The sequence below is a fragment of the Dermatophagoides farinae genome, chromosome 3 (assembly GCF_024713945.1).
Source record: "Dermatophagoides farinae isolate YC_2012a chromosome 3, ASM2471394v1, whole genome shotgun sequence".
In the NCBI taxonomy this organism is placed as follows: domain Eukaryota; kingdom Metazoa; phylum Arthropoda; class Arachnida; order Sarcoptiformes; family Pyroglyphidae; genus Dermatophagoides; species Dermatophagoides farinae.
The window spans coordinates 2,199,559-2,220,626 of NC_134679.1; the positions used below are offsets into that span (position 1 = coordinate 2,199,559).

The 21,068-nt window shown below is 29.0% G+C and overlaps 2 protein-coding genes across 12 annotated transcripts; one reads left to right on the plus strand and one right to left on the minus strand.

Moving 5' to 3' along the window:
* The first annotated feature begins 1,248 nt into the window (after positions 1 to 1,248).
* Positions 1,249 to 9,432, plus strand: msn (serine/threonine-protein kinase msn). Of its 11 annotated transcripts, none has more exons than XM_075729806.1 (15): positions 1,253 to 3,626; positions 3,758 to 3,823; positions 3,908 to 4,009; positions 4,145 to 4,613; positions 4,679 to 5,804; positions 5,862 to 6,042; positions 6,156 to 6,740; positions 6,992 to 7,573; positions 7,653 to 7,719; positions 7,921 to 7,989; positions 8,207 to 8,457; positions 8,514 to 8,592; positions 8,676 to 8,702; positions 8,770 to 8,963; positions 9,026 to 9,432. In XM_075729806.1, the coding sequence occupies exons 1-15, from the start codon at positions 3,570 to 3,572 to the stop codon at positions 9,104 to 9,106; spliced, it is 3,936 nt and encodes a 1,311-aa protein (XP_075585921.1). In that variant the 5' UTR covers positions 1,253 to 3,569; the 3' UTR covers positions 9,107 to 9,432. The 11 variants fall into 11 exon arrangements, 8 of the variants coding, with proteins under 8 accessions (XP_046917815.1, XP_046917818.1, XP_075585921.1 ...); XM_047061858.2 differs by having other exon boundaries at positions 6,156 to 6,185; XM_075729807.1 differs by having other exon boundaries at positions 2,438 to 3,626; positions 6,156 to 6,734.
* On the minus strand, positions 9,340 to 10,168 carry vnc (GNAT family N-acetyltransferase vnc). The gene is made up of 2 exons (XM_047062220.2): positions 10,034 to 10,168; positions 9,340 to 9,969 (listed from the first exon to the last, which is right to left on the minus strand). The coding sequence occupies exons 1-2, from the start codon at positions 10,052 to 10,054 to the stop codon at positions 9,439 to 9,441; spliced, it is 552 nt and encodes a 183-aa protein (XP_046918176.1). The 5' UTR covers positions 10,055 to 10,168; the 3' UTR covers positions 9,340 to 9,438.
* Between the last annotated feature and the right edge of the window lie 10,900 nt (positions 10,169 to 21,068).

A 21,068-nucleotide genomic window follows, 5' to 3' on the forward strand; every position in this document is an offset into this window, starting at 1 on the left:
ATTGGATGAACACTTCACTTTTTTTTCTGATCATATGGCTCCAAAAAAAAAATGAAATAGATTTCCTATATGTGAAATGGTTGACTACTGCCAGTTGGTTGATTGGTTGGTTGGTTGGTTGTTGATCGGGCGTCACGCGAGTATAACAAATACAAATAATAATAGTGTGCATGTATGTATTCAGTTCATTCGATATTCGGTTTATATTTTTTTCGACTATTTGAAGATTGAATTGAAATGAAATGAAATCCAGTTTTTTTTTTTGTTTCAAGTTTCCTATAATACACAGTCAGGTATTGGTTTTTTTTCCTCCCCCCACTCAACTGATGATTTGGTTGTTTTTCCGATATGATGGCTGAATCATCAAAATCAACAAGTGTGAATATAGAAAAAGAGATGATGATGATGATAAATAAATGGAATAGATAGATAGATTGGTGGTGAATGAAATAAACAACGATATCAAATTTGAAACAATATATATTCGATGATAAACGGTTGATGATTTCAAGGATTTTATTTTCTCTCTTAATATATATGTTTTTTATGGCTACTGTTGAAAAAAAAACTTAATCAAACATGATCTGATCTTCAGATTTTATACCGCTTAAACCAAATCAAACTTAACCGAATTTGGATTTTGGATATTTGTAACAAAAAAAAAATCAAATAAATAAATTTGAAATTCGGGTGCGACGACGCATGCGTGTTTTATAATATCTATAAATCCTATGATGATGATGATGATGGATCCATATTATTTTGTTATGCTGTTGAACTTTTTTTTCAGCTCTTTTTTCTCTCTTTGACTTGATCCACTCCTTTTAATAATAACAATCATCATTAAATAGTGTCCGTTTTGTTGGAACACCACCACACAACACACACATATATATACACACAAAACACCACCACTATTTAATAGACTGACTGCAATGCGAATGAATTTGTCATGTTTTTCTGATATTTTTCATCAATTGTTATCATCATATTCCAATACTACTACTGTAAATATGGATTCATTATTCACATTGACTACTACTACTACAACAGTACAGGACAATATTGCCATTTTTTTCCTGGCTACATTTTTTTTGTGTGTATATGTGGTCGGATCCAGTTTTCAGTAATATTTCTTCTTGTCTTTTTTTTTTTTGGGTTTGCCGCTTCTCCGATTTTAATATTGCAAACACACACAACACACACTGTTTTTGTCATCGTCTGTCGTATAATATTTTTTTTTCTTTTATATTTGTTTCGCCTGATAAGTTAAATGCACTTTCCATTCGTTTTTATATTATTTGTATGTGAATCAGATTTTTTTTTTTTACTTGGATTGTGAGTCGTTTTCCTGTGTCTCTCTCTGTTTCTGTTTCTGTTTCTGTTTGTATGTGTGTGTGTCATCAAATACAACAACAACAACAATAAATTCTTGAAGAAATACCCGGACCAATGTAAACGCATCTTCTCTATTTTACATGATGAAAATATATGACTGTTGTATTGTTCAATTTTTCAATCCAACAACAACAGAAATCAATGAAATAGAAGTGGTTATTGTTGAAAAACAAAAAGTTTAGAGAGACCCTAGGTTCTAGGGTTTTCTTTTTCTCAAGTGTCTTGATCTTCGTTTGTTTTTATTTCGAATGTTTTCATAATTTTTTTTTTTTTTTTTTAAATGAATGAATATCTTTGATTCTTTCTTTCTTGGGTGTGCGTGTTTGTTGAATAAAAACTACGACACACCAAATCACCATATAATGCTATCAGCATTTCAATTCCATTTTGCAGCAACAATTTAACAATGATGATTCGAAAATTCGAATCGAATCCAGCTATGATCAGATACAAATATCTACTGTTTATTTTGTTGTTGTTGTCGTAAATATTATTATCGTTGAAAATTATTGACACACATTTATGTTGAATAAAACTACCATCATTGAATGAAACCATCCTACTTTATCTATTATTTACCTATTTACGAATCAACAACATCAAACAAAAACTTGATGGATTATTTTTTCAAAGAGTTTATATGATCGAAAAAAACGGTTTGTAGTGGCGGTTTTTTTCGGCCTTTTTCATCGTGTTTTGCCGATATATGTTTTTTTTACCAATAATCGTTGCTTCATTGCTGTTTTTAGTATGTTTTTTGTGTGTGTGTTTGTGTCGGTGTATTTCAAGATAATTTCCAGTAGTGATGATCAACATTAACCATCGACCGGTTATTCAAGTCAAGTCATCATCGATTTGTTTTTTCTTTTTGGCTATATTTGATCTTTTTGGTGAAGATCATCATCATCATACAACCAGATTAAGAGATTGACTCGATGTGTGTGTGTATGTGTATGTTTATGTGATGTGTATAAGCGTTGGATTCGATTTGTATTTTTTTTTTTTTTTTTTTTGCCAATCAACAAACGAATGGATGAAAGAAAAAAAATGATAATTTCTATTTTTCAACCCATGAACGCGTACAAAGAAAAATTCAATATGTTTCAATTATTTAAAAAATAGATTCGATTGATATTGATTCATTCAATTTCCTTTCATATGAATCTGGTATTGGAAAATTTTTTTTTTTTTGTTATCCCTCCTCTTTTCCATTCACTCTGTCATTGATGATCATCGATTCAATCATCATAACAAATAATTTGTTATTGTCGTTTTATGTCCATAATTGGCCATGTCTATATATATAATAATTAGAGAAAACATTCATTCATTTTTGTCGTCATCATCATCATCATCATCAATGTTTCGATGTGTTTGTGTTTGGTGATTGAAAAAATTTTTTTTGTCATCAACCAACAAAAAACAAACTATAACGACAAAATTATTGATCAACTGAAAACGAACTGTGTAAACCAGAAGTTAAACATCAACAAAAAAAAACAAAACAAAACAAAAACAACGCCATCAACAATAATCTCATTCTCTTGTTTGTTATTATTATTATGCTGATGATAATGATGATATGATTGCAAATCATACGATTATCGAGAATTATTGTTTTTTGTTACCAAAAAAAAAATTCCATAAAACATAAAATCATCAAAAAAAATATGATTGATCCATTTCAGGATTATATTGTTCATCAATCATCAAATAATTAAATTTATGTTTTATTCAATTTGATCAAAAAAAAAAAAAATCCATCCAACACAAACAACACACGCTTTTTCTTTTTTGCCAAATAAATATTTCTTTTGTGTGTTGTGTTGTTTATGTGCGTGTCCGAGAAATTGTTTGGTTATTATTATCTGCCTTATTTAATCAATTACAACGTAGATATCAACGTTCAATTATTATCATTTTTATACGAGATAATCAAACGTAATATTCTTTTTTTTCAATTTAATAATTTCCATTACATATTTAAAAACATGACTTGATTTGTTCTTCTATTGTCGTATATATAAATATTATATTGATGTGATGCCAATCATCGATTAGCATTTATATTTTTCTGTGAATATTTAAATTTACATATATTCAATTTTGGAAATAAAGTGTCAAATATAAAAAAGTTTTTTTTTCTGCACACATATATTGTTGTACTATTAATGATGGCACAATCAATCAATTGTAGTCTTGATGACATCGATCTTAATAGCCTAAAAGTATGTTTAAATTTTTTTTCTGCTAGTTCATTCCATTCATTTATTTGTTTGTTTGATTAAATTTTTGTTTACTTCCGTATTTAACGATGATGATGATGATGATAACCTTTTTTTTGTTTTTCTACTATTAGGATCCTGCCGGTATTTTTGATCTAATCGAAGTGGTCGGTAACGGTACATATGGCCAGGTTTATAAAGTGAGTTGTCGTTTTTTTTCTTGATTACATGATTGATAAAAAAGGTGTGATTATTATGATTGTTTTTGTTTTTTTTTTTGTTAGGGTCGTCATACAAAAACAGGCCAATTGGCTGCCATCAAAATCATGGACGTGACCGAAGATGAAGAGGATGAAATAAAATTGGAAATAAATGTTTTGAAAAAGGTGAGTCATTTTTGTTAACGAAAACAACATTTGTTTTTTTCATTTTAAAAAGTACATATATTTTGAGATTGATGATTATGATGAATCGTTTTCTAATGAATTCTATTTTTGTTTTTTTGTTTTCAATTATAACAGTTTTCCCATCATCGAAATATTGCCACTTACTATGGGGCTTTTATACATAAAAGTCCTGAAGCTAAAGATGATAAATTATGGCTTGTTATGGAATATTGTGGTGCCGGTTCAGTAACCGATTTGGTTAAATCAACAAAAGGACATTCATTAAAAGAAGATTGGATTTCCTATATTTGTCGTGAAATATTAAGAGGATTAAATCATTTACATCAGAATAAAATTATTCATCGTGATATAAAAGGCCAGAATGTTTTGCTTACCGATGATGCTGAAGTCAAACTAGTCGATTTTGGTGTCAGTGCTCAATTGGATCGAACAATTGGCCGTCGTAATACGTTCATCGGTACGCCATATTGGATGGCTCCTGAAGTCATTGCTTGTGATGAGAATCCCGAAGCTACTTATGATAATCGTAGTGATCTTTGGTCGCTCGGCATTACTGCCATCGAAATGGCTGAAAATACTCCGCGTGAGTTTTATTGTTGAAAAAACTAATTTGTTGAAATTTAATTGAATTTTTTTTACCAATTATAGCACTTTGTGATTTACACCCGATGAGGGCTTTATTTTTGATACCAAGAAATCCACCTCCACGATTGAAATCCAAAAAATGGTCCCAAAAATTTCAGAAATTTATCGAAACAGTTTTGGTCAAAGATTATACCAAAAGACCATTCACTGACCAATTGTTGAAACATTCATTCATTAGAGATCAACCAAACGAACGACAAGTGCGAAATCAAATCAAAGAGCATATTGATAAATGTAAGAAATTGAAACGAAATGATTTCGAAGATCGATATGCAGCCAGTGATGATGATGAAGAAGAATCCAATTTACCGCCAGCTATGATGATGGATTTACGTGATCATTTAAATCAACAGGAATCAACCTTGAAAAAAAATGAAAAAAATCCCGTCTCGCCCAATATGGGACGTAATGGTCATCCTCCACACATGCAACAACAGCAACAACAACAAGCTGGACCTTCTCATAAATCACCAGAAAAATTCCATCATCCACCACCACCGATTTCATCACATATGGCAAATCGACCTTTACCGGCACCGCCTACCCGGGCTGTTCCACCACCTGAAATGCCTCCGTCAAAACCTTTGCCACCATTACCGGTTGAAAATGATAATATTAATAAGAAAAAAGTTAATGGAAAAAATATCGAACATCAACTACAATCCTCGAATTTACCAAATGCTCAACATCCGCACATTACCAATCAAGCTAACCGAAATTCTGGCTATTTTAAAGCTCAATTCCAAAAACCAGAAGATCTTGAAGTGTTGGCTGCTCAACTAAATGAAATGGGAAATTCTGGAAATAATGTGAACAGAAATGGACAGAAAGCAAAGAAAATTGTAAACAATAATAATGATAATAATGGTCATCCAAAAGGACAAAAATTAATGAGTAGAGATAGCAATGGATCACCACAGAATGGTTTTGTATCAAATTTCAAGCAACCAGTGATGGCATCAAATCGAACATCAGGTCCAATAATAGTCAATTCAGGTTCGGATGATGAAGAAGAAGAAGATGATGATGATGACGATGACGACGACGATGATGATGAAGATGTTGGTCCAAATGGTTTGGGTCGTCGAAACGATGGTACATTGTTGGCATCAGATCCGCCTCGTCCTTTGTATATTTTTCAAAATTTTTTGGTTTGTTTTTTAATCTAAAATTTTTTCTATCATAGGCCGGAACCGAGTAATCTTCGCAATATTCAACCATCAAGTCAACCACCAAATAGACCTTTGCCTCCACCACCACCGGGTGATTGGTATCCACCATCAAAACCATTGCCTCCATTGCCCAAAAATAGTTCCCAAGATGATGATGATAGTTCATCCAATGATCAAACACTTGTATTAAGAAAAGTAAGCAATCTTTTTTCAATAAATACTATTCAATCAACATATTGGTATTAGCACTTGATCCTAACAAATTTTCCATGACATTTTTAACCCCTTTCTTCCTTTTTCATGATTAGAAACAAATGAATCAAGTGAAGAATAATAATGTTAGTATTGAATCCAATTCAAGTGAACAACATTTACCTAAAAATAATGTTAGTAGTGATATTAAGGATACTTATGAGAGTAATAATAATATGAAAGACAATAGTCGAAATAATAATAGTAGTAGTAGTAATAATAATATTAAAGAAAATATACGATCAAATGGCTTGCATGATGATCCGAAAAAACGATTTTCGGTCATTGAATCAACCACCAATCATAGTGGTAAAGAATTGATTAAAGATCGAAGGATTAGTTCAAGATTTGATGTAAATATTAGGAAAACTCCATCAACGAAAATTCCAATAATAAATAGTCGAGATCTTTCATCCGATGTTAATAAGAATGATAACGATGATGATGATGATAAATGCAACCTGGATCACCATAAGCAACAATCGAATGGCAATGGTGTGATTTTAAAATCTGAGCCATCAACTCCGACACAGAAACAGCAACCAACTATTGAACAAGAGCCAAAGCAACAACAACAACAACAACAGAAAACCAAATTAGGTTCCAAATTTTTTGATTTGAAACCGAAGACCAAAGTACAGGTTTGATGACTGTTTCTCAAGATGTCTGTTTGTTGCTTAACAGATAATGGCTATCAGATATGCTTTGCATTAGATTTTAAAAGTAAAGACCCACTTACCCATGAAAAAAGATATTAATTGTTAATTTGTTGCTTTTAATCATCAAACATAATTAATTAATCGCTGTCTTCGTTGGCTTATTAACATTGAATTCCATATTTTTAAATTGTTTATACCTTAATTTTAATTATTATTTTTTCTATTCAATTTAGAATCGAAATGAATCATCATCATCAAACCAAAGCTCACGGCAAAGTGGTGTTATACCAGATTTATTACCTCAAGATGATCTAAATCGATCAAGTGATTTATCACATTTACAGCGCCAATCTGTTTTATCACAACAAATGCAACAAAAACAACGTTCATTTTTAACGTTTGGTTTTGGTGCCGGTACTAACAACAACAACAACAACAATAATAATAATAATAATATGGTCATTGAATCTGTATCTAGTCCATCACCTCGTCGAGAATCACAAGTAAATGTTAATGTTTCACCATCAGTGCAGCCGGATACACCGGAAATACGAAAATATAAGAAACGTTTCAATTCCGAAGTTCTTTGTGCAGCACTTTGGGGTGTTAATCTTTTGATTGGCACAGAAAATGGCCTGATGTTATTAGATCGTAGTGGTCAAGGTAAAGTGTATCATCTTATATCAAGGCGACGATTCCAACAGATGGAAGTGTTGGAAGGTCAGAATATTTTGGTTACCATTTCTGGTAAAAAATCTCGTGTTCGGGTCTATCATTTGTCATGGCTTAAAAGTAAAATTATCCGTACCGATCAGGTTAGTGTTATTTTTATTTTTATTTATTTATTTTTTTTTTTTTTTTGATTAATCTTAATCTTTTGCTACTCATTAATAGCAAATCGAGAAAAAGAATGGCTGGATCAACGTTGGTGAATTGGATGGTGCTGTCCATTTTAAAATTGGTAAATTTAAATTTCATTTTTAGTTTCAGTAGTTTTTAGTCATTTTTTTCTAGTTTTTTTTTTGCTTTGATTGTGATTCCACATTTCCATTTCTGTTGAAATTTTTATTTTACGTTAGCTGAAATTGAAACTAACAATTTATATTCGTTTGTTTTTCTATTAATCAATCGTAAAAAAAATATTTGACATGATGATGATTAGTCGGTTGGCAGATACCGCAACAAGTATCTAAAGATTGGGAGAATACTTTTCGAATTTGGAGTGGAAATGGTTGGTTTCGACTTTGATTCCGAAGATTATGTTGAAGAAAATTTTTTTCTTTCTTTTTTTTTTTGGTTATCCATAGTTAGTTTTTGATGAGTTTTTCGATTAAATCTTTTTGGTTTTCCCATTTTGTTTGCATTTTTTTTTTTGATTGAGATTTTCTTTTGAAATTGAAAATTATTCCCAAATTCTTTATTTTGTTTTTGTTTTGATTTTATTATAGTTAAATATGATCGTATCAAATTTTTGGTAATCGCCTTGAAAGACAGTATTGAAATCTATGCATGGGCACCAAAACCTTATCATAAATTTATGTCATTCAAATCATTTCTGGATCTTGCCCATAAACCATTACTAGTCGATATGACAATTGAAGAAGGTATTCGATTAAAAGTCATTTATGGTTCATTGGAAGGATTTCATGCAATCGAATTGGATAGTGGATCAGTTTATGATATCTACATACCAACACATGTAAGCTATATTACATTTGATATTGATGTTGATGATAATGATTAATCTAATTTTAGAGCCAAGGACCAATTACTCCACATACCATCATTACTTTGCCAAATTCAAAAGGAATGCAATTATTGTTATGTTATGACAGTATGTATTCATTTGTCATTTTGTAATGTTTTTCATATTACATTACATTTTATCTGTTTCCTATTTTTTCATTATTGTAATAGATGAAGGCGTCTATGTAAATACATTTGGTAAGTGATGTTTTCTTTCTTTTTTTTCTAAATTTTAGTTCATTGCATCATTCATTCATTGTAATAGGTAAAGTAAGCAAAAATATATTTTTGCAATGGGGTGAGATGCCAACATCGGTTGCCTATATCGGTACTGGTCAAATAATGGGTTGGGGTAACAAAGCGATCGAAATTCGTGGTGTTGAAACTGGCCATTTGGATGGTGTTTTTATGCATAAAAAAGCTCAAAAATTGAAATTTCTTTGTGAACGTAATGATAAGGTAAGAAATTGCATTGTTATTGAATGAATGTTTTTCATATTTTTTTCTTATCAATCCCCTAGGTCTTCTTTTCATCATCAAAAGGTGGATCTTGTCAAATTTATTTTATGACATTGAATAAACCTGGCCTTGCCAATTGGTAAATGTAAATCGATCAAACGGTTTTTGTATGTGAAAAGATAGATGAAATCATCTTGCTTCTTGAAAATTCGCTAAACAAAACAAAACCAATAAACGATTCTAGGATTCTAAGTTTTTTTTCTACAAATCAAATACTACTATCGATACAAATCAAACAATTTTCTAAAAAAAACAAAACAAAAAAATGAATGCAAAATTTTTTGCAATAACCAAACAAAACACCAACACACACAAGTATTGATACAATTTTTTTTTATTCTTATTATCATGTAATTGAAATGAATTTTTTCAGTAATAAAATGATACCAAAATGTTTGTATATTTAAAATTTAATTCATTCACCATGATGATTATTATTACTTTTTTTATCCGATTTTTTCATATCAAAAAATGTTGGATCACTTGGTTTAATATTATTTTGACGTGCAAATTCAGCTAGGTCACGTTTCATTGCAAAAGCATCTTCACCGTCGGCATAATATTTAGGTTCCACTTCACTTATCTCAAATTTTAATGTATTTTGATATAGATGTAAAGCAGCACGATTACTTTTACGTACATGTAATGATACATAACGTGCATTGAAACATTCAACCATCGCTCTTGATGCTTGATCCATTAATTTTTGTGCCAAACCAAGACGACGATTTGTTCGTTTCACAGCCAATGATGTTATATGGCCATGTGCAATATCGGATTCTTCTTCCATTTTGGCTAAAACATAACCAACGATACGACCTTGATCATCTTCGGCTACATAGGATAATTGTGGCCATGAAAGACCATGATAGAAATAGTATTTCATCTGATAATTCTCTGGTAAACAAAGCAAATTGCAATGTTGCATATTCATTAGATCATCTGGCTATTATGGCGAAAAATAATAAAATTATTTCATAATCAAACTCATTTAATTAAACAATCAATACCTTAGCGTTGCGAATATACATGGTTGTCGCAAATATTTATTGAAAAAAAGACTATTTTATCAGCAAAGAATTGTAAAATTCTGATGAATTTTAATTTTCACTCGAAAAATAATTGGTGCATGCTTCAGATTTTTTTTCCAATACGTCCTATATGAACGGAAAAGATCGTGAAAAAATTCCTGAATGGAAAAAATTCAAAATTGAAATTTTAATGAATTCGTAACAAGAATTATCAAATTGTCGAAAAACTCATCGCAATCATTGGTAGGCAGTGAAAGCCTTGAATTATTAAAAAAAATAACTACGTTTGGCAGGGCCTGTCGAGGTGCCTGTGCAAACTGTGCACAGCACAAGGCCTCGCAGTTCCAAGACCTTCGCGTTTTTCAATTCAATTTTGCATAAGGCAAATTTTCTCGGCCGGCTCTGACGTTTGGCTTCCAACTAACAACCAACAAAGTAAATATTATTTTGTATCGATCCAAAAAACGACCGAAATAATGCATACTTTTACGGTCTTGTACTGTAATGATGGAAGAAAATTTTTCACCATTATTGATTGGGCTCTTTGAAATTAATGAAAAAAAATGTTTTTACTAATTTAAATTATATGAAAACCATTTGAACTATTTGGTCGATCGATAGAATCGCATGGCCAGATTGATTTAAAACTATGTTTTGAATTTTTAGTCGTATTTGCTTTGTAAAGTCACTAACGGCAGCTATTTATCTTTTGCTTATTTTATATGTTGAATTGTATAGAAGAATAATTGGAATATGGCTCCAAACTTTTTTATAATTGAAAAAGATCCTAAAAATATTGGTGAAATATTTTGTCGGTGTTTTGAATGTTGGAAACATCTAAGTCATCGTTTGGAATATTCACTTGAATGTTATCAAAATCATTGTATCAAATGGAATTTTCATACATTGAAACGTACGATTCATATGACAACAAGAGCATGGATAATAATCATTTCATTATTGTGGATCATAATCTGGCCACATGATCGCTTATTTATGAATGTGGAAAATTTTGATGAAATATCACAAATCAAAAGAAGTGATCTAGTAATCATTGAATTAATTATTATATTCATCGTTCTCGAATGGATGTGGTTTCATATATTTAAAGGTATTTGGATTTATCGTTCATCATGGAATGATTTTATCGTTATAAATTATCGATTTGATGATCACCAATTAAGGCAGGATTTTCATGAATATCTCATTAATTTTTACGTTATAACCCATTCGATAGCCAAATTACTTTATGCAATTTCTGCTGTCACATTGATCATATTTAATATTTTATTTATTTATCTTTCCATCGGTTATTATCTAAATTTCAAGATTACCTTGATTCAATTAATGATGACAATGTCAGTGTTGTCAATGTTAGTACGTCATCTAATATTAATGATGGGTCAACTATTTTTATCACTCAATTACACTATATTTGTTGTTGAATTTTTAAAAATACGCTTGAAACAATTACATACATTTCTACGAATTGAATTCAAGTTATTTCGTTTTACAACGGTAGCAAATTTTAGAAAAATATGGAAAAAATTCTATCCAAATTACATTCGAATTTATTCCGAAACAATCAAAATGAATCAAACGGAAAAAATTATATTTTTCAATTTGGAATTGATATCAAAATCGGCAATCATAATTTCTGCATTATTTATTGGTCAACAATTGAAAATGAATATCATGAATACGTTTGTGGCACTTGTATTCATTATTGTATTCTGTTATACAACACTATTATATTCACGTGTTTCATATTTGCCATTTTATAATCAATTATGTTCACGAGCATTAATGGATGGTGTGGCAAGACAAAAACCAATACCATTCGTATTGAAACATTTTTATTCCATTAAATCACATCTATTAATACAGACAATGGCCAATAATCGTTTAGGATTTACATGTGGTGAAATGTTTTTCATAACACGTTTCAAATATATTCAATTATTCATTTTGAATTTTCATTTAATTATAAAATTTTATAAAAAAATTTGCATATCATCATAATATATATTACACATATATATAGTTTGTTTCTATAGAATTAATGATATATATATATATATATAGTAGAATAGAATTAAAATTAAAATAAAATTTTTATATCTCAAAATTCTAATCATTTAAATTCCTCATGGATAGATGGCGGTTTACGAAATTAATAATCTTTTCAAAATGTAAAAATTTTCGACAAATTGTGTTTGTGTGTGTGTGTTAAGCGAAAAGGCAAAAATCAAAGATTGATCATCTGATATTATTTGTTTGCACTTTTTTTTTGATTTGACACATCTCACCTCCTGCCGATATTTTCCATTCTTCAATATCAATATCATATCATTTACGCGTGTATTTTTTTCAAGCCTTATACTGTGAACAAATAGTCAAAACATTTTTGTTTCGATGATAATAATGGCCATTTGACTGGACAATGAATAGGTCATCATCATCATCATCATCAGAAGCTATCTCATCGCAAACATATATCATCTATCTTGCTATAATAATATAATCGTATGGCTATTTGGTGATGCATATCCACTATCTATTTGGAATGGTCAATTGTGAGTCCCCGAAATACAAATATTTATGTCAAACAAATTTTTTTTTCATAGTTTTCTATATTGACACGGGTCATACTGTGGGTCGATGATGTTTTTTTTTCTTCAATGTATTTATTGGATTTTTTTTTTTGAAAAAAAATCAAATTCAAATTTGAACGGTTGTCGTAAAAAAATCATCATTTTTCAAACTGACAACTACCATCAAAACTTTAAATGAAAACTCAAACTAAACACTAACTATATTAGCAGCCTGTCGTTGTTTTGATTAATATTTTTTTTTGTTGTTTTCTTTCGTATTTTTAAGCTTTTTTAGTTTTACCTGTTGATACTATATAGATAATGAATTTTGATTAAAAGTATTTAATTTATAGCTTTAATTAATTATATTATGTTATGTGAACACTTCAGATGTTTTTTTTCACTTCACAAACTTGAAATTTAATTTTTGAAGCGAAAATTGAGCAATATGATGGTGGATGATATCGATATTCAAATGAGCCAATTCGAATGGTTTGAATTTTTTTTCAACTTGAATTTTAATTCAATTTTCACCAGAAAAAAATGAATTTAGATTGTCAACAAGTTGACGATATCATCGAAGCTAATTATTTCTGCAAAACGATCGGGTTATTCCTGTCGACTATGGTGGCCTACAACAAAAAACAATTTTATTTTTTTGACAATGTTAAATCGAATCAAAACAACAAACGAGAAAAAAAAATCAAAGTGTCGATTGCGGCGGACGTTTATTATGAATTGAATTGTAACGAATTATAATAATACGTGATTCAAATAAACAAAAAAAAACTTTATCCGCTTGTTTCAATTTTTTTTTTTTTTTTTTGAAAAAAGATCTAAAGTTGAACAGTAGAACTTGATTAAAGTCTGATGATTGTCACTATAGTGTTTTTGTGTGTCGGTAATCACTTTTTTTTTGGTGCATTTTTTCTTTGTCATTTTTGGATTTAGATTTTCAATCACATATTGAGCATGTTTTTTTTTCTTTCCATTCAATAATAATAATAATAATTTGATTATGTCTGATCATAGCTGGTCGCGTATGATGATTGGATTATTACGGCTAGACAAACATTGACATATATAAGCAGAGATTGAAAAACGGTAGAAAAACCGAGACCCCTAACCCCAAACCCCAGCAACCAAAAAAAAAGCAATGCCGCCACATTCGGTACACATGATGATGATGGGTTCGACCCTTTGTGTCATAATTTATTTTGGTATTCATACCAATGATCATATAATGACAACAAATATATAAAAATGATAATATTTTTCTTCAATAGAAGAAAAAAAAACTAATCAAAGATTGGAAATAATAACAACTACTTGTAGGATTTTCTATCGAATGAAACAAACAAAGAAATGCATGAATTTGTTTTTCATTAATGAAAATGAATTATTACAACGTGATCCTCCACACACACACACACAACGAATTTGTTTTTTTCTGTCTACTTATATACAGTATATAACAATGTAATAATCAATCTATTGTGTATAACACCATGTTTATATGATAGAGATTCACATTTTGAAATAACATTGGATTTGAAATTTTAAATTTAGTTGAAATAACTGTTAAAAACTTTGCCAATATTCACCTTCGACAAACTTATGGTTATATATAGAAAAAATAGGTGTTTTTTTTGTTTTGTTTTTTGTTGTTTCCGAATTTAGAGTAGTACCATATAGATTAACACATTTAATGTTCATATATTTCATATTTGATTTGATTTATGAATTTTTTTTTTCGTTTTTGTTTTCGTTTTTGTGGATTCTAAGCCTGAGATTATTAGATTTTTTTTTTGTTTTGTTTTGATTGATCGATCGATGAATATTTTGTTTCTGATTTAAATACATTGTATATGCATTGAAATGGCAAAATTTTTTTCATTTTTCATCCCCTTCGTTAATTCATCGTAAAGGTTATTTGATGATTTTTCTATGATTATGATGATGATGATGATGATGCCAGGTAACTTAATACTATCAATATTTTGCGATTGACGTAGTACAAATCATAGGGAATCAGAAAAAAAACCTTAAGATATGATGAATTCAACGACACAGGAGTAGTAAACAATTCAAATAGAAACTACCAGATTTTGATCAATCTCTGACAAAATTTGTTATAACGTGAAATACAATTAGCCCGTAGAATTGAATGAAAATTAAAAAAAAATATGATAAATTGTTTTTTGTATTTAAATAATGATTATTGGCCACAAAAAAAAGAAACGAAAAAAATTTGTTGATATTCAACATATAACACAACACCTAACACATATTCAATCTTAGCGCAATTGGAAATCATATAGAATGGAATGTCAAATAGATATCTAAATGTGGAACAAATTTCATTTTATCATTATCATCATCACAATCTGACATAGTCATAATACAATCTTGATCTACTAATTGACAACAATCATCAATTCCTATTTTTTTTTATTTGTTGTTTCCCTAAGTTATTCCGAAATGGTGTTTATCAGCATGCTAATTTAGTTATGCTGAATGACGTTGTTGTTGTTGTTGTTGTTTATCGTTGATTTTTAATTACTTCCATTTCTATTTGCAAATGATTTGTTATGATATGATCTTTTTTTTTCTTGGAAAACTAATTTCATTCTCATTTGATTGTTATGATCGAACGATAATGATGATGATGAACCACAATGAATTGACCAAAAAAAACCCATCAAAGAATAATAATAAAAAAAATAATATCAGCAAGATACTTGTTTCATGTTATGAATAATCAGTGTAAAATGTCATAACCACAGGGTTCCATCTCGGGAATCAATACAATGATCAATAACAGAAACAACAAGATTGATATTCATCTATTATATGATATTCATCAAGGTATATCATGTATTCAATTTTTACTGTTTTGTTGATAAAGATCAGATGAATGTTAGAAACAAAACAAAAAATATAACAAAAATATAGACACCTGATAATCAAGATTAGAAAAGGTGACACTTGAATCATCAATGAATGATCCAAAATTAAATGACATATACAAATACAATAAACACACACACTAACTAGGTATGAATGAATTTATCATTAATCATAACAACAACAACAACAACAACAACAACAAATGAATAATAAAACAGGCTGTATTTTAAGTTCTGTTGATGAATATTCATCGATAATTCGTGATATATCATTCATCCAGAAATATTGGGCGTTGTTTATTAATTGATGAACCAGAAAGAAAAATTGATTTTTCAAAAAAAAAAAAAAAACAAAAAATGAAACAATGATAATGAAATGAATGTTTTTTTTTTCTTTTTTGATTGGAATTCTAGATCATTTTCATTTCAAATTGTGTTGAATAGAATAGATAAAAAAAAATTCAACTCAAATTCAAATCGTGATGTTTAATTCTGACGATGATTGAATCAATTAGTCAAAGTCTTCATCATCATCATCATCACCATCATAATATATCGTCGATCAATTTGATTGTTGATGATGATGATGACAGGCATTAGAATTGGATTTTTCGATTTTTATCATCCTCATCATCATCATTGGCTGTAAATAGCATTGGCTGAACATATGTAAGTCATAGTATTACTATAGTGGGTTTGTTGTGTAAAGCGATAAAATTCTTTCATTCATTTATTCAAACCATGATGATGAGATCTAATTTGGATAAAGTGAACAAAAATTAAGGTGAGGAAAACCAAACCAAACCAAAAAAAAAAATTGGCAATTAAATAAAAAAATAAATGATGTGTGTCTCTTTTTCACCTTATCACATATGGATAGATAAATTTTTTTTAATCATTATTTTGCTGCCCAAAAGATTCTGTATAACAATTTTTGTTTCTCTTGTTTTAAAATTGTTACAATAATTTGTCAAAATCTACATGTGATTGTTGGTACTAGATTCTCTCAATCTATTATAATTTTTTTTTTCATTATTATTCTTCATGATAAATGTTTTTTCTTCACTTTTCACCGTCTTATCTTACCGTAATTTATAATATTTCCTCATGATGATGATGATGATACGAATTTAAGCATCAATTTCGATAAATCAACCATATCCGACTACTTTAAGTAAAAGTGATTTTGATTTTTTGTTGTTGTTGTTGTTGTTGTTCACGAACAAAAATCATCATCGTTAACAAATGATTAAATGATGATTTTGGAATCGTGATTAGAATCATCATACAGACAGTCTGTGTTAACAATAATAAAAAAAAAGAAGCAATTCATCTTTGCCCTTGTTATAATTGGTGTTTTAATCATTAAAGAAGAATTGAAAAAGATCTTATTATCATGATTGCGGTAAGGTGATTTTTTTGTGCAAAATTATCAAATAATTTTAAAATGAATAACGAGAAAAATACAATCATTAATTATTAGCTGATTAGTCATGAAAAATTAAATGTTTTGTTGGTCTGCTGATGATGATGATGATGATGATGATGTTGCCATTTGTTCTGTGGTCATTACGGGTGTAGTTTCAAAATATGATTATTGACTAGGGAAAAAAAAGGTGATGACATGTTGTGGGTTTTGTTTTTTCTGTGGTCATCGGACCTACTAGATATCATGATGATGATCGTGTTAACAATTTTTTTTTTCTTTGGTGAAATTCAACTTTCATCATCATCAATAACAAGGTTTTGATGATTGAAATTGAGCATATGGCCAGTCAAAAGAGAAAAAAAATTCTAAATTACAATTCTAATTTGTTGTTCACGTATTTCAGGTGTTCCTTTTTTTTAAATATTTTGTTTTTGTTTCTTTTACTTCTGAGTGAACCATGAACCATGATGATGATGATGATGATAATTTTGAAGGCGGTCATCATGATCATCATCATCACTGGTTTGGTAATTGGAAAATTTCTCCCATTCTCATTTTGTTTATTTGTTTTTGTATTTTTGGACATTTGTTTGTTTGTTGTCATTGTCGTCAGAATGACGTCGGGTTTTCATTTTTTTTTTTTTTTTTTTGTTAATTTAGTTAATTTTTTTCTGGTTCTTTTCAATTGCTAAATTTTTTGTCTTGTTGTTTCGGAATGAATATTATAAATTTGCGTAAATTTTACCGCCAACTAATGGTCACAGATTAGCAGCCTTGATGATGATGATGATCATCATCATAATAATGTAGACAGAATTTTTCAAATGTAAAGTCGATCCGTCTCAATTACATTATTTTTTGTTGTTTCGTCTACAGGAAAAGAATAATGCAAATTAGACATGAATGGCCAAATCAAGTCGACTGTATCAAATTTAACTAATTTTTTTTGTAGTTTAAATTTCAACAAAAAAAAAATATCAACAACGAGAGAAATCATCTCTGACAATAACGACAAATGACAATTTATAAGAATAAAATTTACTACCATAAATGGACAGGAAAAAAAAGATTGACCAACCATATTAATGTGGTGGTCATTGCCGTTGTCATCAAACAAACGAACAGAAAAAAAATGGCAAACAAAAGTATGAATTAAAATGTAATTAATTTAAATATACCAAGATTATATGATACAAATATGCTTATGAATCCTTACATCCATTCTCACACACACATAAATACACACTTAGTGAGACACATTTAACCATCATCATCAACATTGAGAACAGCAACAACAACAACAACAAAAAAAGACCAAAGAATCATTATCATTATCATCATCAAATGATGGCCAACGACGACATGTCGTCGTCACCTGACCATAGACAAATTTATTATTACCCTGGCAGGAAAAAAAAGAAAAGAAAAGAATTGACTAAATGCAGTAATATGAAAGTCTGTTTTTTTTTAAATTTCAATTGTTGATTAGGTAGATAGCTATAATATAGCTATAGCAATTCGTACAAATGGGTGCTAGGCTGAACGATGATGAAATATAATTCACGATTATGATATTTTTGTTTGGTATTCAAATTGATATTTTGTCGGTCTGGTCATCAAAATATATAGTTTGAATATGGTAAATATGTTCACAGTAGCAACCAAAAGTAAGTAGTAAACTCATTGTAATAGTTCTTGATTACATTAAATTATTGTCTTTTCTGGTGATTTTCAACATATTCTCGATACAAACACACTATCAATTATTGCATTAGTCAGCTTCTGGAATGATGATGATGATGGTGATTATCATTATCATTATCATCATCATCTTGATCGTTGTCAAAGTATTACTTTTTTTGTTTGTTTGCATATTCATTTTTTTTCTGGTTCAAAAAGAACACACACAAACTGAAAATAAAAATGACTTGTAGCTGTTATTGTTACATTGTAAAACCAAACAGGATCCACAAATGATGATGATGATGATGATGATGATGATTTTCTCTCCCTTTTCATCTTTTGCTCAAACTATTCACTATGCGTGTGTGTGTGTATTTGAGTGTGTCCTGAACGATATACAAATACAATGATGAAATGGATGATATTTACAGCATAACGATTACACATACAGGGTATATAAAAATTTGAATAAAACGAAAAAAAGAAAGAAAGAAATGGCAAGTTTTTAATTGAAAAAGACATAGATAAATTGTTATATTCACTTTAATGACTACCTAATGACCGTAATCATCATCATCATCATCATCATCATCATGGTCGTCGTCATTATTATTAGCATAGAAAGTTTCATCATAAAACTTTTTTTCTTTTCTTCATATACATGGACATTTTATTGAATAAATCTTTTTTTTTTTGGTTTATAAAGTTCATCTATTATTATTTCAATGTCTCTACTGTGTTTCTATTTTTTTTGTCATAATTTTACTCTTTTTTTTGTTGTTGGTCATCATAATGATAAAGATGCAATTTAAATAAATTCATATAATTGGTCATCATTATCATTTTCATGATTATAATGATAATGGTGATTATGGCCATCATGATGATGATCATCATTTTGATTGTATAATGATATCAGAGCAAAAAAGAAAGCAAGAAAAAAAATCATTGCGACAATTTAATAAATTATTTGGTGATAATTGTGATAAAACATTAAACATGTTTGAACATTTTCATCAAAAAAGAGATTGATTGATTAGTTGATCAACGACGATTAAGATGATTATATTATGTTCCATTCGTTCTTTCGTAATGCTATGTCTAATATCATCAGATTTTTTTTTCATCCTTGATTCAATGGAACATTTACACACACACGATAATTTGTAGATCATCATCATCATCATCATTATACCATTAACATATCACATTTACATATAATATAAGTGGTAACTTTATTTAATTTAACCCTTGAAAAAAAAATTTTTTTTTTTGCTCCTAAAAAACACTGATCACAAAATCATCATAAAGCGATGTATATAAAACAGTAATCATCAACCAGAATATTGTAATTTACATACAACAAAACAATTCCATAAACCAATGTCATGAACTTTGAACCTTTCTCTCTACTTTACTCATTAATTCCATTATTTAAAATATTCACATGACAATAATAAAAAAAAATCAGTCTGACCTTTTCGATTTTAATGATAATCGTAGTCATCATCATCATTTTTGCTGTTATTGTTATTGCTGTGGAAATCTCTCTTTTTTTCTCGCTATTAGCATGTTGATTATCTCTATTGGTCTTTTTTTTTAATTGTTTTGTAGCAAATTTTTTTGTTTTTTTTTCTTACCATGTTTGGGCTAAATGATAAATTAATTTTTACATATATCCAAAAACAAAAGAGACAGATAAAAGAAAAAAACAATAAGTAAGCATAATAAAGTTTACCTGCAGAAAATAAAAACGACACTAAATCACATTAGGTGACATTAGACAAATGTTTTTTTTTTGTTGCGAAAATAAATCTATTACCATCATCATCATCATCATCATCATAGGATTTTTATTTGAACATTTAGCAGCCGTTTTGCTAATAGTGATTGTTATTATTATTATTATGATAATTTTCTCAGTAAAAAAAAAATATAAATGAATAAAAAGTGAGAGATAGTTAATTATTGTCAAAAAAAAAAGTTGACAGATTCAAAAGGAAGATGAAGATGAAGAAAATGAAGACTGTCACAGCTATTTAGTTATTAATATTAATTTGCTTTTGATATAGCCAAAAAGCTTTTTTTTGTTGAAGCTTTTGGTAAGTCAATAGCCTCTCTTTTTTTTCACCATATAAATATATATACAAACACAAATTACTTGCAATAAGAATAAATGGTTGTTGTTGTTGTTGTCGTTGTTGTTCATCAATTCGCGTAACGCAATATAAATCGCCTTTTATTTCCCTTCACTGTGTATGAGTATGAGTGTGTATTATCTAAAGTGCCGGAAATTTATCTAAATAAGCAACATAGACATAGAGAAAAACGATCAAACATAAATGTTTAAATCAATGTTAATATATATAAAAAGTAAGTTAGTTAGTCGAGTCGAGAAA